Genomic DNA, 18,350 nt, shown 5'->3' on the forward strand with positions numbered 1-18,350 from the left:
ACCCCGCTTGGCGGCCTAGAGGTTAAATTCTCCAAATTCCCGACGAGATTCCCGACACTTGATAGGTTTCATCATTCAAGCGTCCGTGCATAGCATGTATGGCAAAATCCTTACGTTTACATCAAGTGCTGGTTGTTAGAACGATTTTTGGTGCAGTTTGTGAAAAATAAAATGCGTTCTAAATAATAATTAAATTATCATGGTATATTTAATTAATTTGTAATTATTTTGTGAAAAAGATTGTACAAATCAGTTTGGAGGAGAAATTTTTGAGGTGGAGCTGGTTTTTCACGGTGAATTTTGCCCGAGAAAAAGGGTGGAAAATTTTTCCGGCATTAAAACGTTTCACGGGGTGGGTTATTGAGAGAGAAGAAAAAAAGCCAAAATTGGCATGAAAAATTTCCATATCAGTGCTTAGAGGTGTGTGTGATAAGTTTTAAACAATGTACAATGGCATTGGGCTAACAACCCCACGGGGTTCCGGGACAAATGGGCACGTCCAGAGGAATTGGGCATTTGTGCGTCCGGGAAAGAAGGAGTCGTCGTCCGTGACGTACAAAACAGACGAGGATCTGGCTAAATTGGATGCGCAATCCAATAAGGGGCCCAATCAGGAGATTCTCGATCATGAGCGGAAGCGCAAAATTGAGGTGAAATGTGCAGAACTTGAGGAGATTCTTGAGAAACAAGGGTAAGAACTCCCCCCCACCACGTAGCAAAAAAAACTTTATTTTTAATTGAGATTTTTCCCTTTCCGGACGTACAGATTCCCCCTGAATGAGATTATGGACAAAGTGGATGCATATCGGTTGAAACTTCTCAATCAAGGACGTGAAGATGCGCCTCGCGATGAATTTGGGCGGATTCAGTAAGTTCTCCAATTTTATTCTCAATCTCTCTGTTGTGTAAATTCCCCTTCCGCGAGAAAGCATCAAAAGCTCCAAAGAATTGCGAAAATTTATCGATAAAGCACGAAATGGGTGCAAAAAAGTGGGCTGAATTGCTTCTCACGGAAGTCTGGGGACATGCCAATTGATATTCATGTCGAGATAGTATTTTATTGATGCAGAAAATCCATGAAAAAATCCACCCAATTTATTACACTGCGGCTTATCGATTCCTGCATGTCAATGTGTTGTGCAAAATGGCGAAGGATGCGCACAGCATCCTTGCTCATCCGTGAATTTTCCGCCCATTTTCCCAAATTAATAGGGGATGTACTCTCTTTGATCCTTTGTTGATTCTTTTGTAAGAATTTTAAGTTCTTTGAATGGGAAATGCTCCGCTATCTTCTTGAGATTTTAGGATGCGTCGGTTGCGTATCAAAAAATTAGGCTTCCTCTAAAAAAATTAAATAATAAATCAAATCGTCGCTGGAATGTGGAAATAAGCAAAAAAAAGCAATTTCTGGCTCTAATTTATAAAGAAATCAATTAAAGGGTATATCTTTATTGATTGTGGTATGTAATAGTGAAGAAAAATCATGGAAAACTCAGCTTTTCTTTTATACAGCGACGTTCCGACAATTTTTCTTATTGTCTTCTTCATGTCCTTTTATTCTTTAATCCCTTTTCCGATTTTTCCTCATTTCTTTAGAATAAAATAATTCAATCTGAAGCATTAATTCTCCCCAATTCGTCCCAGAACGAATGTTCTGCGCATCTGAGGATGCTGAATACATGAATTTCCCTCATCTCCTTCATCCTTAAAAGTCAAAAGGAGTGACGCAGAGAGAAAATTATAGCACCATGGCGTCCCCGAAATGGTGCATTTGTGAAAATTCAACCGTGATAATGGTCTTCCTGTAAATTATTTCACAACCAACAATACATTTTAATTACACCTTCAACTAGAATTCTTTGAAATACTTCGTTGTGCATTCAGTGTTTGTGTTAAAAAGGAAGAAATTTATGATTTTTCCGTGCAATTGCCATGAGTGGAAAATCAATGGAAAAGCTTCTCTTTTAACACCGGATCTTCTTACGCCCAGAGAATGGAAAAGAAAAGTCTAATCCCAATTTAATGGAAAGTTCAATATGAAAGAGAAGCTGTGCGTTCAATGTGTTTTTCATGCAAAAAAGGGAAGGTGGTGCGAAAAGCTGCGGGGGAGGGTTGCGTAATTGATTTTTCTCACCGACCCTTTCGGCATGGTGCGGGACCCAAACGCAAAACCCTAAAATGCTGAAAGGCAGCGGCACTCACCCCCCACAAATGGGGGATCAAGTGTGTTGTGAATGATTGAAAATGTCGAGGTGAAGGTTTAACGATGAAATGAGGACAAAAAGCAGCACGAAAGACGACGTTATGTAAAATCACAAAAATAAACTTTATGAGAAAATCACAAAAGTCTTCCAGGGGGTGGTCTTGTGTCTTCCCAACATTGATGATTTGTCTCTACTCCATAAAAAAAGGATTCTCAGTTCTTGTTGAGATCCAACGGATGAATCAAGTGATTTTTTGATATTCTTTCCATGAAACAAAAAAATTAAAAGTATTTACAACATAAAAAAGAAAATCAATTTGTCTTCCAATAAAATTAATATAAAAATAAATATTTTTAATAAAAACTTGTGAAGTTTTTTATAAGAAAAGTTAAGTGATTGATTTACAAAAAAATAAATAAATAAATCAATTGTCTTCCAAATAAACTTTTTGATAAAAAGAAAAAAAAATATGGATTCAGTGGCAAAAATGGAAAATAGCAAAGAAATGTGGAGTGAAACAGTTGCAACGATTGAGAATGGTAGCATTCTTGCTTGCCACATTGCAACGACAGAGCACTGTGAGGGGATCAAGCGCAAATTCCCTCCAAAAGCCTTTCGAAGGATAAAAGCAAAAAAATCTAAAAATTTCTTTGAACACGACAATCGTTTGCTATCACAGAATCATCAACCGCGAAAGTTCTTTCCTGCAACGGACAGCGATGATTCCAAGTCACCAATTCCGTACAAATCCTTCGTATCGCATGACTTCCCAAATGCAAAGATTACCTTCCGGCCAAAAGGCCAGAAGGGCAGCATGTACATGAATAGCAAGATGCGTCGTGTGATTCAGTACCGAAAGAATAGGATGAAGAGGAGAATGAACATTCAAAATGCATCCTGTTGTTGCCATTGCGCATGTTTCAAGAAGCCCACTGTTGCAAAGAAGTGCAACACGAAGGCACTTGCTCATCCAGTTGCAACACAACATCCCACAAGGATGGGTCGTTGCAGAAAGGCTAAATTCAATGGGCGTAATACATTTAGGTATACAGGACTTACCATTAAAGTGATTTACATTTTATCAAAAAGACCTTTGATTTTATTGGTTTGTCTGTTTAAACGTCTGTGTAAACGTAAATTGATAAGAATTCGTTATAAAATCTACACGTTAAAATTTGTTGAGTTTCCCAATCTATCAATTGGAGTATCTGTAAAGATTCGTTAAGACATTAATCGTTTAAAATCCGTTAGCAAACGTAGTCAATTGAAAATAAATTTTGTAAGTTAAGCCGTTTAAACAGGCAACGGCGCCCCACGCGCCCTAAAAACTTCTTTTTGGAAACTTTAATTGATTAAATCCTTTAGATAAGTGACAAAAAAGAAATAGTAAGTAAACGATACCCGATAAAAAATCCGTTAAAAAACGATAATCGTTAAAATTTGTAAGCAAATTTTAGCTGTTAAAATCCATTAATGAATAATATCTGCGAATTTTAATTCACTATAAAACGCAATTCGTTAAAATTTCGTTAGTATTACTAATCCGTTACCTACTAAATATTTCCTTTGAAAAAAATTACGTGAAAACATCAGCCGCTAATAGCCCGTTAAAGAACTTTATTGCTTAATAATCAATTAGAAAATAGCATTAAAAGTTAGTTTGTAAAAAAATTCAGTTTTTGTTCAGAAATAATCATTAAAGAACGATCGTCTTAGTTCTTTCAGCGACGTTTCGATTTAAAGTTTCTTCAGCCATTATCAGTAAAAAATCTTCCTAGTTGAAAAATCATTTTAGAAGCATCGTTAAAATTCTTCATTAACTAATATCTCCTGTAAAAAGAAATCGGCTAAGGGTCAGCTGTTAATGGTGATCAGTCTTATCTAAATTGGTCTAACGTGGGCGTTAAAGTTACGCCTTTAATCGTATATCGTTTCGTTAAATTAATTTAACTTTCTTCTTGATTTAACCTCGAGACTGTGAGAGGTTTTATGCTAGCTTTAGACATTTAATTTAGATTCAGGATGTCATTTAAATTGATATACTCAAGACATGCACATTATTTTCTAAAATTAGAAACGTACTTCTTTGGCATAAAAAAGCATTTCTTACAAAACATTTAATGGTGCTACCTCAAGGAATTTTTAAGCTAAAGAGATTAGAAAAAAAAATTCCTCTAATTTGTTTTTCAGAGTCCGCGAGACTCATCAAATAGCTGCAGCGCAGCAGGAGAAAAATGCAAAATTGCGAGAAGCTTTTGGGATTTCTGAATACTTTATGGAAGGTACGAGTTTGGATCCAGAAAGACGAGCTAAGGAGGATTTGGCAAAGAGTGTTGCACTCCAAGCGGAGTTGCTGGCACAAAAGCAGGTTGATCGTCTAAGGAATAAGAGGTACGCACTTGTGAAGACTCCGTCGCCCGAGCGAGAGGAACCCAAGGAAAAGAAGAAAAAGAAGAAGAAATCCCGCGATTTGTGAGTTTGCATTTTCTCCTCTTTTTTTTGGAAATTTATTTAAAGTAAAAAAAAAGAGAAAAAAGAATTTTTCATTCTATCAATTGGTTTGATTTTTTATCACACAATTATCAGGTCTTCAAGTCCAGAGAGGAGGAAGGAGAAGAAGTCAAAAAAGTCCAAGAAGAAAAAGGATAAGTAAGTACTTTGCAAATAAAAGTTATTTTCTGTTGTTTTTTTTTTCTTTGTGAAGTTTGAAAGCACGAAAAGATTCTTTTCTTTGACTTTCAATGCCAAATTTTTAATTTTGTTAAGAGGTGGAAAGGCTAACGATTGAGAATTGAGAAAAATAATAAAAATAACGATAGTTCTAATAAAATTAATTACTTTTACTATATTATATAGGTAAGTATTTTTTAAACTATTTTGTTAAAGTTTTAATTTGATTTAGAAAAGAAAAATTAAATCAAAGCGATTACTACCAACTTAATTATAAAAAAAACAAATATTTTAGTTTAAATATTAAATTTTTGGCATGCGATTTATATTAATTATTATTTGTTTATTTCTATCAAATCCTCAAAATTTCTAAAAAGAGTTAAAATAAAATGTAATTTTTTGTGTGTTTCGTTTTTAATTTTTTTGTGATTTTTTTGTTGTTAACGAAGCAAAAATTATTTTTGTTGCAAGCGTGAAAATTTAATTAATTTAATCCAAATTGATTGAAAAATTTAACAAACCAAAAAAAATAAAACCTTTTTTCAACATTTTTTTCAATTTTATTCACGAAAATCTCTATTTTTTCTAAAGACAGACCATTATTGATGAAAACGTAATGAAGGTAAAAATAAAAAAATAAATAAAATTGTATGGAAAAACAATGTAATAAAAAAATGAAGATGAAATTTTATTAAAAAAAAAATATCCCGTGTGATCCTTTTTTCTTATTAGGTTTATTTTTCAAAGGAAAACATTGTTTAATGTTTTATTTTATTTTTAAAAGTATAATTTCCCTGAATTTTCCTGTATTTAATTTATTTATTTTCTTAATTTTGTGTCTGTGAAATATTTATATGAGAGATCGTGTTTAAGTATAAATATTAATATATAGTTTGAAATTAAGTATATATTTACAAAGGAATATGATAACAATGAGATTTATATTATTGTTTAATTTTTCCAAGCATTTAAATTCCTATAATTCGATTTCTTTTTTAAAAATTCTTTTTCTAGATTATTTTGTTTTCTAACAAATTTACCTTCTTTCACGTAGATCTAAAAAGAAGAAAAGCTCAAAGAAAACAAGAGTTGAAACACCAACGGATTCATCGGATAGTGCATCGGATTCGGATGATTCAGACAGCGAGGATGATCGCAAAAGGAAGAGATCTTCAAAGAAAGAAAAGGTGATTTTGTAGTGAATGGAAAGAGATTAATTTTTTTATTCTCTTTCTGCGAAATATTCGGGTTGATTTTTTGAGTTTTTCTTTCATTTTATTCTTGATGAAACGAAGAAGAACATCAAAACAGCAAGAACTATGTTGAATTTTTTTCTCTTAAATTAAAATCTTCGAAATGTGTACATAAGTAAAAAAAAACTTGTAGAAATCCTTCGCTGGTTATTAATTACTAAATAATTAATTTAAAAAGTATTTTTTAAGAGAAAATTTGTTAATCCAAAATGAACATTTCCATTCTATTTTTTCAATCAAATATATTTCTTCACTCCTTTATTTTCCATTCATCTTACATTCTTTTCTTTTCTGTAATTCATTGTTTACTGTGCGTATGGAGTGAGTGAGATACATTATTTCTCCTTATTTAAATGTATGATTGTGACGCAATAAATCAATAAAATTCAATGAATTTCCTCTGCTTTGGGGAAAATCAGAAAATCTTCAGGTAAATTAGAATTAAAAAAAAATTGCTTCAAAGGCTTCATTTTTTTCAATTACATGGCATAAAGATTTTCTTTATTAAAAGAAAAGGAAAATAAAAAAAATAATTTAGGTTTCATTGCTCAAGTATTTATTTTTATTTTTTATTTTTTCAATTTTATTTAAAAAAAAAAAGAATTTTTCTAAAAAAAACTCACAGGAAACGACAAAAAAGACTAAAAATGTGAACAATTATTGTTTTGTTTGACTCTGATTGCTTCATTAAATAGGATAGCTCTCAAGGCAGATCCTTAATAAGTTGCTGTAAGTATTTTGATAATAAAAAAAATTCTCGTGCGCGTTTGAATACCAAAAAAAAATTATGAAAAAAGTGAAAAGAATAAGTATATAAGAAATATCACTTTGTAATCCTTTTTATCTTTCAAAAACAACGTCTACGAATTTTTTTCTTTGAATTATTTTTTTTTAAAGAAAAAATACTTTTATCTGTACTACCTGTGCCTTCTTATTTTATCTCTTTATGTCTCCTATTTATATATATATATGTGATTGTGATTAACATCCTCAAAACGTTCTTTCATAGATTTTAATGCAAAATTTAGTCGTAATTGTTGATAAATTATTTTTATGATTAAAAAAAAAGTGAATTTTAACACCAAAAGCATTTCACTTTAGGTGGATTTTTTAATGGCAAATTCATTGCTTCTTTTTATTTATTGTATTTCCATTTTTTTTTTAAATTAAAAGAAAAAGCTGCTGAAACATCATTGCGTAAAGAATTGATGCTGATTTCATTTTTTCTGTGAATTGTTTTTCAGTTTGAATCTCACTTTATTTATTTCCTTTAAATTTCAATCTTTACTAAAGAAAATTTTCTTTTTTTCTCTTTTTCACAGAAGAAGAAATCAAAGAAGAAGAAACGATCAGATTCTGAGGATTCTAGAGATAGGTAAATAATTTTTTTTTTCAAAGGAAATTGAATGAAAATTAAATTTATTTTTGGTATTGATGTTTAGTTCTCCGGAAGTCAGTAAGAAGCACTCATCGAGGAATCATGACAAACGCCGACGTGAGGAGATGGATGAGAAGAAGGGTGATCGCCGGGAGAAACGTGAGAGTCGTCGAAGGGATCGTGAATCATACGATCGCCGTGGAAAATCACCGCGATCGCGTTCGAAGGAGAAGAAAAAGTCTCCACGACGGGGAAGTTCTCGTCGATCGAGGCAGAAGAGCGCAACACCAAAACGCTCAAAATATGATCAGAAATCATCAACACCACCATCACGAGATCGCCGTCAGCGATCCGTATCTGAGGATGGGAGGAAGAAGGGCAATAAGAGTCGCCGTAGAAGTGTGACACCGGTGAAGGATGTGCCGCGTAAGGTGTCAAGATCACGATCTCAGCAGCGTAGAGAGCGATCGTCCCAGAGAAAACGATCACGATCGGTGCAGAAGAATCGATCGCGATCACCACAGAGGTATCGATCACGAACACCTCAAGGAAATCGCTCGAGGACTCCGCAGAAAAATCGCTCCAGGACTCCGCAGAGGAATAGATCGAGGACTCCCCAGCAGAAGAAGCGTTCAAAGACTCCCCAGAAGAATCGTTCGGCATCTCCAGTACGAGGAAAACGTCGTTCTGTTGGGCGTGATGTATCGCGATCACCACGACGTGATCGCCGAAATCGGACACCGAGTCCCAAAGTGTCCAAACGCAAGCAAGACTCTCGTGGCAGTAGTTCTCCTGCACGTAAAATAACCCGCACGTCGAATGAGAAAAAACGACGATCTCCATCACCGGAATATCATCGTCGAGATCGCACAGATCGCAATGATCGTAGACGAACAAGATCACCATCACCCAAGCGAAATGATCGACAAGCTGACGATACACGTTTCGACGCGAAAGCCTCAACATCGAAGGCAAGAACAAATGCTCGTGGAGACAGGCGGGGATCTAAGTCACCAGCACGGCGATCACGATCACCATCGAGTGGTTCATCAGCACTGAGTTACTCACCGGCACGACGCAATCCTGAACGGTACAAGGATATTCTACAACGAAAGGCAGACGAGAAGAAGGCTCAGGAGCAGCAGCAGCGAAGGAATAAAGAATCCCGATCACCTGTGGGGAAGAAATCAAGTCGCGGAAGAACACCGTCAATTGAGAAAGCCACCACCGTCAGCAAGGAGACACGTTCACGATCACGCGAACGCAAACGCATGCCGAATAAACCGGTAGTGAAGGTACAGACACTCCTAACGGAACGCGATGAGAGTGCTGATAGCACAGAGGAGGCACGTGGGTCACGTGATTATCCCGAAGCGGAGCTTTTTATGAAGAAAATGGATTTGGAACCGAAAGACTTGGACATGCTGATTGCCCTCAAGAGTGGCTTAGCGGCAAAGGCAAAGGAGACAATTGAGAAGAAACGTACAACGTCGGAAACGACAAATGCAACACAAACATCGCGTATCCCCATCAATGTACCCCTTGTTGAGCCACAGCCATCAATTGCAGCGACAAGTGGGACGAAATTGGTGGAATTTGAGCAACGATCATCATCATCGTCCACCACATCGTCCTCATCGTCATCCTCCTCATCCAGCTCCGAGGATGATGAGCCACGAAAGGTGGTGGAGCAAAAGGTGGAGAAAGCCAAGATTGTCATTGCGCCATTCAAGATAAATGATCGTGCATCGTCACCCAAAAGGAAGCCCGAGGAGAAAGTTGAACCAGCGCCGGTGGCACAGCAACAGGCACCACCAGTGCGGAAGAATAGCCCAATTCCGGCAAAGGTGTCATCATCACCTAAGCCCAAAGTTGATTCAACATCCGGGAGTGAACGTCCGGAGCAAGTTAGAAAATCAAGGAGCCGTTCTAGATCATCCAAGAGGTGAGTTAGCCACATTTTTTCATTATTTCTTCGTTTTATTTTAAAAGTGAAAAAGAAAAGTTATTTGTTGAAGGTTGCTAAAGGATTTTTTGTCTTTGTGAAAGGACAAAAGTTTCTTGAGTTTCCGGAAAGTAATAATGAGTTCTTCTATTAAAATTAACATGTTTTATCTTGATTCTATAAAGTCAATTTGTTAAATTTTTAATCTTGAAATTCTATTTGGAAAAAAAAAATATTCCATCAAGATCTTGAAATCTTTCTTCCGAATCTGGATAATTTTTTGGAAAAGAAGAGAAATGGGTTAGGATTTGCTAGACTTTTCTTAATTTTTTATATTCTACAAACATTTTTAACTATTTAGAGACGAATTCTTAGTTTTCAAAGAAAACAAAATGGCCTCTTTTTTCTAATTTTTTTTGGACAAGTTTCTTGTGTAATTCTGTCCTGGTGGGACTTCTATGCTACTCTAGTTATCCTAAATTGCTATTCAATTTGCAGAAAAGGGATTATCTTCTACTAAATATGATTTTTTCTGTAATTTATGTAACTTCTTTACTCTTTTGAGATATTTACATACTTTGTTTCGGAAGCTTAAATACCTAGTAAATTCCGGAAGTCAAATTGTGAAAATTCGTAAGCATTTATGAGTGTTATAAGGCTAAAATCTTATTAAGCATAAATTAAAGTCTATGAATATGCCACAAGTTTGACAGAATTATTTCCAGGACATCTGTTAGAGGTTAAAATGGGAATTTTAATCCGGAAATTGAATATCTCGAGAATGAAAAGTTTGCAGAAAAAAATTATTCAAAATTAGTTTTGAGTTCAAAAAAAATTCCAATCGGACTATAGAAACGGATTTTGCAAAGTTTGGGCAAAATAATAAGAAAATTGCGTGTGTTTAAAACAATTAATTTGTTAAATGAATTCAAGAGAAAATGACAAAAATTTTAGCAAACTTTTAGCAAAACTTTACAAATTATTTTTCAACATAAGTTGAATTATTTTTTTAATAAATTGCAGAAAAAAATCAAATTTAATTAAAAATAAAATAAAATCCTTCTATTTAGATCCCGCTATTCGTCATCATCAAGTGGCTCAAGCAGCGGAAGCTCAGCGTCGAGCCGTTCATCGCGCTCTAGTCGCTCTGGGAGTCGCAGCAGTAGCTCCCGGAGCTCCTCGGCCAGCTCCCGGCGATCACGATCGCACTCAACTGAACGTTCACGATCACCATCAATTCCCCGACGTCGTGGATCACCGAGTTTTCTCGATCGGCGCAGGATCACGAGGTAAGATTGACGCGATCCTCACTCCTTTTTTTTTGGACTTCCTTTTCCAAAATTCGCTAGAATGCACGATGAATTTTATTTTTTATTTATATTTTCTTTCTTTTTTTTATTTTCTAGTAAAGAGAGATCCTATTATCGCCGATAAAGTGATTGATGTGTTTCTTATAAAATTGGCGAGATTTTTATTTTTTTTTCATGACTTTCACGGAATTCATGGAAGCAAAAGAAGAAAAAAAATTGATTTTTTTGTGACACACCTTTAATCCTTATTTTAAAAGCCGATCATTAAGTTTTTTTTCTTTGGTTTTAAATTTGCTTCACAAACACCCAACATTTTTTTCATGTTCAAGACAACTGTACGTAGAGATCGAAGTTTGGAATGAGTGAGATGATTAATGATGCATTAAAATGTAAGATTCTCTTACAATTTATCCTTTGATTTTATTTTATTTGATTTTTATTTATTTTAGTTGAATGGTGATTTTTTGTTGTTTTCTTTCGGTGGAAGGAAAACAGGCAAAAGCTTCATTTGAATGAGAAATATTTATTTTAATTTCCAGAGCTTTTAGAGAATTTCTTTTCTGCAACTTTCGTGTCCTTTTTGGTGTCCTTCCCCGGTAGAATTTTGTGTGTTATTAAAGGTTTTTTTTAGTTTGCATGCAGTGAAAGAATTTAATTCTGTGTTGTGAGATAATTAACCCAAAAATGTTGTATATCCAATTAACCACAAAATAACAAAAACACTCACAAAATGCAGCGCAAGGAAACGGCCAATTCCATACCATCGACCAACACCGTCGAGCCCATCGAGCGGAAGTAGCTACAGTACTCCGTTCAGTCGCAATGGCTCCAGGAGTAAAAGTCGATCCGCGTCGCCACACTAATAAGTCTTTACTACTAACCCACAAAAGAAAATGGCGCAACTAACAGCAATCAGCAATTTAACTGTGTTTAGGATTGAATGTTAAAATTATTAACAAAATGAAAATCATAAAAGAAGTGAAAGTTTTCACTTTATAATATTTAACACAAAAAAGAAAGAAAGAAATCCTCTATGTCCTAAAGCATTCCCCCCACCAGGATTCACAAAAATTGTTTTTTTTTTGGCTGAATTTTTATTTTTCAATTTAAACCAAAAATATATATTAACTCTTTAAAATTATTTTACACTGAAGCTCCGCCTTAGAATATGAAAATGTGAAATGTGAATGAATAAGAAGAAACTTAATTTGAAGAAGAAGCTCCTATTGGTTAATCAATTCGGCCAGTGTGTTTTCATTGGTTAACTTTCGCTTACGAGGCTCAACTGAGTCATGACGTAATACGAATGGGCCAATGAGAACGCTTCGCAAGAATTTATTAGCCAATTAACAATCTTTTCTCCCAAATATATTCTTCTTCTTATTCATTTATATTTCAATCTGATATAATTTAGTCTTGATACGTTTCTAACCCTTAAAGAATTCAAAATTTTTAACTTCAAACTTTGTCTTTAATTTTCTCTTTAAAAAATGTTTTTATTACAACGGACTTGAAGTAATTTAACTAAATTTTATTATTTGACTATTTAAAAAATCGAATTGGCCATGGTGGCCAGTAAAATCATCTAATGGTTAAACAAATTCAATTTGAAGGTGTGGCTTCACTGTAAAACAGTTTTGAATTGTTTTTTTTTTTTAATTTTTTGACACTGGGAAATGAGAAAGAACTTTGAAAAAATTATTGATTTTCTCGACGTCCTTGGTTAACATTCTTCCGGGTTCTTTATGTATCTAATGATGAAAACTTTGAGCAGGGCCGAAAACTTTGGAAAAAATTTTAATTTCTGCAGGAGTTTTTTTCCAACAACGAAGAATTTGGAAGATAATATTGTCTCAGACAAAAACCTCAAAATTAGTACAAGAAATATATTTTATTGTTTCCCTTTTACAATATTTAATATTATTTATTATCAAAAATATCAACTTTTTTCACAAAATTTGTCCTAAAATATTTGTTCAAAAAAAATTACAACAGACGCATAAAAATCCTTTTGTGAATCCTAAACATTCCTTTAAATGTTTTCTTTCTTTCCCATTTTTAGTCCAATCTAGTCACTAAAAGAAAGTCGAATAATCTCTGTAATTTTAAGTGCTTGATTTTTTCGTGCAATTTTTTCTTTCCTTTTTATGCGCACACTTCAAGTGTCAACCTCTCCCCCCACTCCCTGAAATGCTCTATTTATTTATTTTGAAATCCTATTTATATTAGTAAAAAAAAAACCTATTTATATTCCCAAAGGCATGATATTTTGGAACGCAAAACAAACTATATTTATCAAAAGAAAAAAATAATAATTCCCCACATCCACCATAGAATGCTCCTAACAAAAAAAAGAGTTGCAAAAATCCTCTTTAAAGCATTAAAAAGAAAAAAAATCATGAATTAATGGAAAAAAGAACCCTAATAAAATGCCACATTTGTGATTGAAGAAAGATTGTTTTGCAAATTATTCAGTCTTCTTGGCCGCTTGACGCCTCTTGTTGGCCAGAAAGATAATCCAGAAGAATCCAATGAGGTTGGCCGTGAAGACACGCAGAATTGGCGGCAGGAATGTGATGTTCATGAAGGTAAAAAGGGACAAATACTTCCAGTTTGCCTGAAGAATGGGCCAGTAGAGTTTGTAGAGATTTGCAAAGGCCACCTGATGGTTATTCCCCTCAAAGCGCGAGAGGAAGTACAGGGAGCACAGCTGAAAGACTGGCGTGAAGGTGAGACGTTCCAGTAGGAATTGGTAGAATTTGCGGAATTTCACTTCATCCGAGAAGATTCGTTCGATGAAGGCGTAAAAGTAGTGAGGAATGGTCCCGCCAAAAATTAATCTATTCAACAGAAAATGTTTTTTTTTCAAATTTTTTTTTAAATATTGCTGCAGCTTTAAAAAAAATTACATTAAAATGGAAATTATTCAGATAAAAAAAAAAAAGAAATTATTGTTGTGTAGAAGTGACCCTCCGCAATGTTTATGTGAAAAGCTATCAAATAGCTGATACGGGAAGCACAATAAGCTCCAATTTCAGCTTGATAAGACTTTATTTTCCATATTTCTATTTTATGAGCCTAATTGGTATTCCACCTAAAGTGAGGAAAAATCATTTTCCTTCATTCAGATTAGCAACTTTGATAGGATTTTTTTTTAAACTTGACTGTGACGTTTCGAAAGCTATTATTCCCTTCATCATCAGGTATACTTTTTTTGGGAAAATCCTATTAAAAAACAAAATGGGAAAATACAAAATAAACGCTACGTGAAATTATTAATAATGTTAAAAATTTAATTAAATCCTGAATTTATAACAAAAAAATTTTTTTTGGGAAAAATGTGAAAATCTTTAATTCTGAGCAAGTCTTAACTCTTTCCCGTACATTAGATCAAACGCTGATACAAACGTGAAACGTTTTTTTTTTTTAATTGAAAATATTTAAGTTAGTTTTATGTAGAAGAATGCGTTTTTCATAAATTCCTTGATTAAATTTTTGTTTCCTCATTTTCTTTGAACGCAAAAGGGTTAGTTGTTCGTCTAACTTGGAAAATTCTGTAAAACAAAGATTTGTCATATGAGACATTGATGAATCATTAGGGCAAATGTTTCATACAATTCAAGATACAAGAAACAATCGTGACGGAATTGTTTAAATATTTCTTGACAAAAACAAATAAAGCAGAAAAAATTATTTAAATAAATTTTAAATTAAAAAGAAATTGTATAAAAATTTTAATCGAAGAGTTTTAGAAAATGTAATAAAAAAGAATTTCAAGAATTATTAAAACTCTCAAATAAATAAATAAAATGTACTGGTAAGCTGACCAAGCTTACGGGAGCTGTGTTTCTTTCAGTGTACCAATTTTGTGTGAGCAAACTAGAACGCAAATTAATTTAAATACGCGCAAAGTCGGGAAAAGTAGAAAAGTCATACCCTAAGAAATCTTTAGAAGGCTATATCTCGAGAACGGATCCATAGATTTTCATAATTTTTTTTTGTTTTAAAGGTCTCGAAGTCAGCTATAACATATCGAAAACTGAAAAAAATTTATGTCGCCATTTTCGAAAAATTCGAGTTCGAAATTTTCGAAAACTTTGTTTTTGACTTTAGCGCCTCTTGCGGTCATTTCTCGAAGTTGCAATGTTCTAGACATTTGTAGGGTTTCTCGAAACCTTTCATTTGCGCTTGAGTTGATCAAGATCGGACTTGTAGAACCCGAGATATGACATGCCATCTTTGGAAGTCTATATCTCGAGAACGGATCCATAGATTTTCTTCATTTTTGGCATGAAGCTAGATAATATGGTCAGCTACAACATATGAAAAAATGAAAAAAATTTATGTCGTCGTTTTCGAGATATTCATCGAAAACTAATCGAAAATTTTGTTTTTGATTTTTGGCCCCCTAGCGGTCACTTTTGAAACTTCGGATGTTCTAGAGAGTTGTAGGGTTTTTTGAGATCTTTCATTTGACCCCGGGTTGATCAAAATCGGTCAAGCCGTTTTCGAGTTATGGTCGATTTTCGATGAAAAATTGTGGCGGCCATATTGACTAAACGGCTTGACCGATTTTCGAAAATGAGGTATCGTTGGAAAGCTCTTGATGGCCCCTACAACATATCAAAATTTCAGACCTCTACCTATAATAGGGGCTGAGATATAGCGAAAACAAAATTTTGAGGTTATTCAAAATGGCGGACGGGGGGGTGGGGGGTAAAATTTGACGTCATAATCGGACGTCTTCCAGTCGACTTTTAAACTTTGCCGTTTACCGCAAGTCTCTATCTATTACCGTTCTCTTGCAATTTAAGGTTGAACCACGGCGGACGGCCGGCCGGACAAAAAATTTTTTTGGCGCATACGTTTTTTTTGGAATGTGGGGACCCTAATTCGTGCTCATCCCAAGTTTGAGCCCGATCTGACGACTTTCGATTTTGCTCGGTACACAAAAGCTGTGTCTGAAAGAAACACAGCTAAAAAAGTATCCGAGTAAAGAGTTTTTATTGTCGGAAATAAAGTTTTAGCTGCGTTTTAATTGCAATAAGGTCATTAAAAGTTTGTAGACAGAATCATGCATAGTCACTCCATTTGATGACTGATAATTAATGTTAATTCACAGTAAGTCTTTAAAATAAATAGATTTTCCAGGAGGCAATTGACTTTAACTTCTATAAAGAATTTTCTCATTTTTCCCGGCCAAAAGGCAGATTTTATGTTCAAAATTGGAAAATCTCCCCATTTGCTCATTTTGATCAAAATCATCAAAATAGAATATTTTGCTGATCAATTTTATATAAAAAAACGAATTTTTTGGTTTATTTACTTAAGGATCCAGCTAAATTAAATCACACTTCCTCAAAGCTTTTCACGCAAATTACGTGTTTTCCTCAAAGAGCTATAAAGAAGAATAATAATGAATTTTATACTCTCTTCACTCGCCCAGAATCGTATCTCTCAAGATACTGGCTGTGATAATTTTCTCAATGGCTCTGGGGCGCTATTGACTTCAAGAGATTGACGAAATGAAAGCCCTGCTGAAAAATCTCTTCCTGATCTTACCCAAAAAGTCCGTAGGCAAAGACACTGTGTGGATTAATGCTGTTACTCCCGGAAATCTTCTGCGACACAATATTGCCCGTAGTGGCGATGACACAGCTGAAAAGACGCCCAAAGCAGATTAGCAAATTAAGCTCCCGCGCGGGGAAGAGAAACTGGGAGACTCACCTTGTTAGCGATTTTGTCCTGATGGGGTGATTGAACAATTGTTCAAAATATGTTCCGATTAAATTGAAAATTGGCTTTGACAGGGACATTTTCCGCACGATTTTTTCTTTCCTTTTTTATTGCACAACGTTAAGCAAATTATGTATTAATTTACAGCTCCAACAGGTACAAAAAAAAAGCCAGATAAGACTTGATTGCCGTCTTTGGCCTTAATCTTTCGAGTACTCGCGAGGTCAAAGGTTGAAAGAAAGCGAATGCGATTCTTTGCCAATTCTTGCGATTTCTTCACAACTTCCGGTTTTTTCTGCGTCTTTGAGTTTCTATTTTAATTCGTATTTAATGTAGGTATTTTATTTTTCACTGTATATGAGAAATGGAAGAGAAATTGGGGGAGATTTTGTGAGAAAAATTGCGAAATTTGTAAATTTTTTCTCAAGGAATGTTTACAAATCACAGTTGTGCCTAATGAACGGTGAGGGCGCTGCTTCCCTGTAAAGGGGAAAATTTGACACCTGCTCTTGGCTGAGCTGTCAAAATTTAGTCAACAAAGAGAGATTTTCTTAAGACTTTTTTTCTCAGAGGATTTTAACACATTTTCGAGGAATTTTCGCCCATTTTCATCACGAAAAATTCTTTTTAATACATCAAAGAATCCTTTTGCATTGAATCCCGTTGAAGCAATCCAAGGAAAAAGCAGAAAACTTACCTGGAGGAAACGATGGAGTACGTAAAGCCAGGAAATCACGTCCTTTACGTTTGGATTTCCAAAGTTCAGTCTGGTCTGGAGAAGGCTGTCAGTGAGATTCGTTCCCTGAAGGATGTGGTCGTGAGTGTGGAGAATTCAGATCGCATCGAGGACTCAACGTACACAAATTCCACCTTTGACATTGTCATCTCACACTGTTCCAGCAATAGCACAACTCCGGAAAAGTTAAAATTATTCCTGAATCTCGTGAAGCCCCAAAAGCCCGTTGTCTTTGTCTTCCTGCGCAGCGATGAATCCCTCCTGGAGAGCTTTGAGTCCCAACTCAAGGAAGCTGGATATGTCAATGTGAAGAAAAAGTCGAGTAATGGTGAGTTGTGCATAGTTATAGAGAATTTTCTAGAACTTCCGCGGATAAATTGATGATTTTCTTCCAATGACGGGTAGTTTTTGTGGCTGAGAAACCAAACTACGAAGTCGGGTCATCGGTGAAGCTGTCATTTGCCCAGAAGAAACCACAAGCAGCCGTTTGGAAGCTCGATGATGACGAGGACGACGACGAGGTAATCAATGAGGATGATTTGCTGGATGAGAGCGACAAGAAGAAACCCGATGAGGCATCTCTGCGTGTCTGTGGTACCACAGGAAAGCGAAAGGCCTGCAAAGACTGCACATGTGGTCTTGCCGAGGAGCTGAGTGGACAACAAAAGGACAACGCAGCAGCAGCTGCTCCCAAATCCTCATGTGGCAGCTGCTACCTCGGCGATGCTTTTCGCTGTGCTTCATGCCCCTACCTGGGTATGCCTGCCTTCAAGCCAGGCGAGAAGATTCAAATTGCCACTGATCAACTCATGTCCACATAAAAATATTTGCTCAACAACGTCAACAACACAAGGCTAAAAAAAACCCAGGATAATCAGGCAAAATATTCAGGTGTAATGCAGTAGACGATAAAATAACAAATATTCCTTTGCTAAATGTAATTTCAATGTGAAAAAAGAAAAAAAATAAATCAATATCTTATCGGACAATTTATCATTCTTGTTTTTCTCTCCATGAACTTTTAGCAATTGAGCGTAATCCTGGCTGGAATTCACCCAAAAGGGGGCTAATAAATAATTCAAACGAGTTGCTCTCTCAAGCACGTTTGTGGTTTATTT

General features: G+C 34.9%; 3 protein-coding genes and 1 long non-coding RNA gene across 5 annotated transcripts in view; 3 read left to right on the forward strand and 1 right to left on the reverse strand.

Annotated features, from left to right (window-relative positions):
- Window positions 1-76: 76 nt before the first annotated feature.
- On the forward strand, window positions 77-13,601 carry LOC129793161 (serine/arginine repetitive matrix protein 2). 2 transcript variants are annotated; one of them, XM_055832908.1, is made up of 9 exons: window positions 77-691; window positions 767-868; window positions 4,395-4,676; window positions 4,791-4,853; window positions 5,929-6,061; window positions 7,450-7,502; window positions 7,570-9,450; window positions 10,521-10,739; window positions 11,497-13,601. In XM_055832908.1, the coding sequence occupies exons 1-9, from the start codon at window positions 444-446 to the stop codon at window positions 11,621-11,623; spliced, it is 3,108 nt and encodes a 1,035-aa protein (XP_055688883.1). In that variant the 5' UTR covers window positions 77-443; the 3' UTR covers window positions 11,624-13,601. The 2 variants fall into 2 exon arrangements, with proteins under 2 accessions (XP_055688883.1, XP_055688884.1); XM_055832909.1 differs by lacking the exon at window positions 11,497-13,601 and adding an exon at window positions 10,857-11,183.
- Window positions 12,633-16,998, reverse strand: LOC129793243 (peroxisomal membrane protein 2). The gene is made up of 3 exons (XM_055833070.1): window positions 16,488-16,998; window positions 16,323-16,418; window positions 12,633-13,600 (listed from the first exon to the last, which is right to left on the reverse strand). Exons 1-3 carry the CDS (start codon window positions 16,574-16,576, stop codon window positions 13,228-13,230), a joined length of 558 nt encoding a protein of 185 aa, XP_055689045.1. The 5' UTR covers window positions 16,577-16,998; the 3' UTR covers window positions 12,633-13,227.
- Window positions 15,020-18,350, forward strand: part of LOC129793263 (uncharacterized) — a 70,694-nt gene continuing 67,363 nt past the window's right edge. Inside the window, exon 1 of the long non-coding RNA XR_008750892.1 lies at window positions 15,020-15,744. This is a non-coding gene — a long non-coding RNA (uncharacterized LOC129793263). The remainder of the gene's footprint in view (window positions 15,745-18,350) is intronic.
- LOC129793226 (anamorsin homolog) lies at window positions 17,000-18,225 on the forward strand. The gene is made up of 2 exons (XM_055833054.1): window positions 17,000-17,560; window positions 17,638-18,225. Exons 1-2 carry the CDS (start codon window positions 17,206-17,208, stop codon window positions 18,051-18,053), a joined length of 771 nt encoding a protein of 256 aa, XP_055689029.1. The 5' UTR covers window positions 17,000-17,205; the 3' UTR covers window positions 18,054-18,225.

Source organism: Lutzomyia longipalpis, chromosome 3 (genome assembly GCF_024334085.1).
Source record: "Lutzomyia longipalpis isolate SR_M1_2022 chromosome 3, ASM2433408v1".
In the NCBI taxonomy this organism is placed as follows: Eukaryota; Metazoa; Arthropoda; class Insecta; order Diptera; family Psychodidae; genus Lutzomyia; species Lutzomyia longipalpis.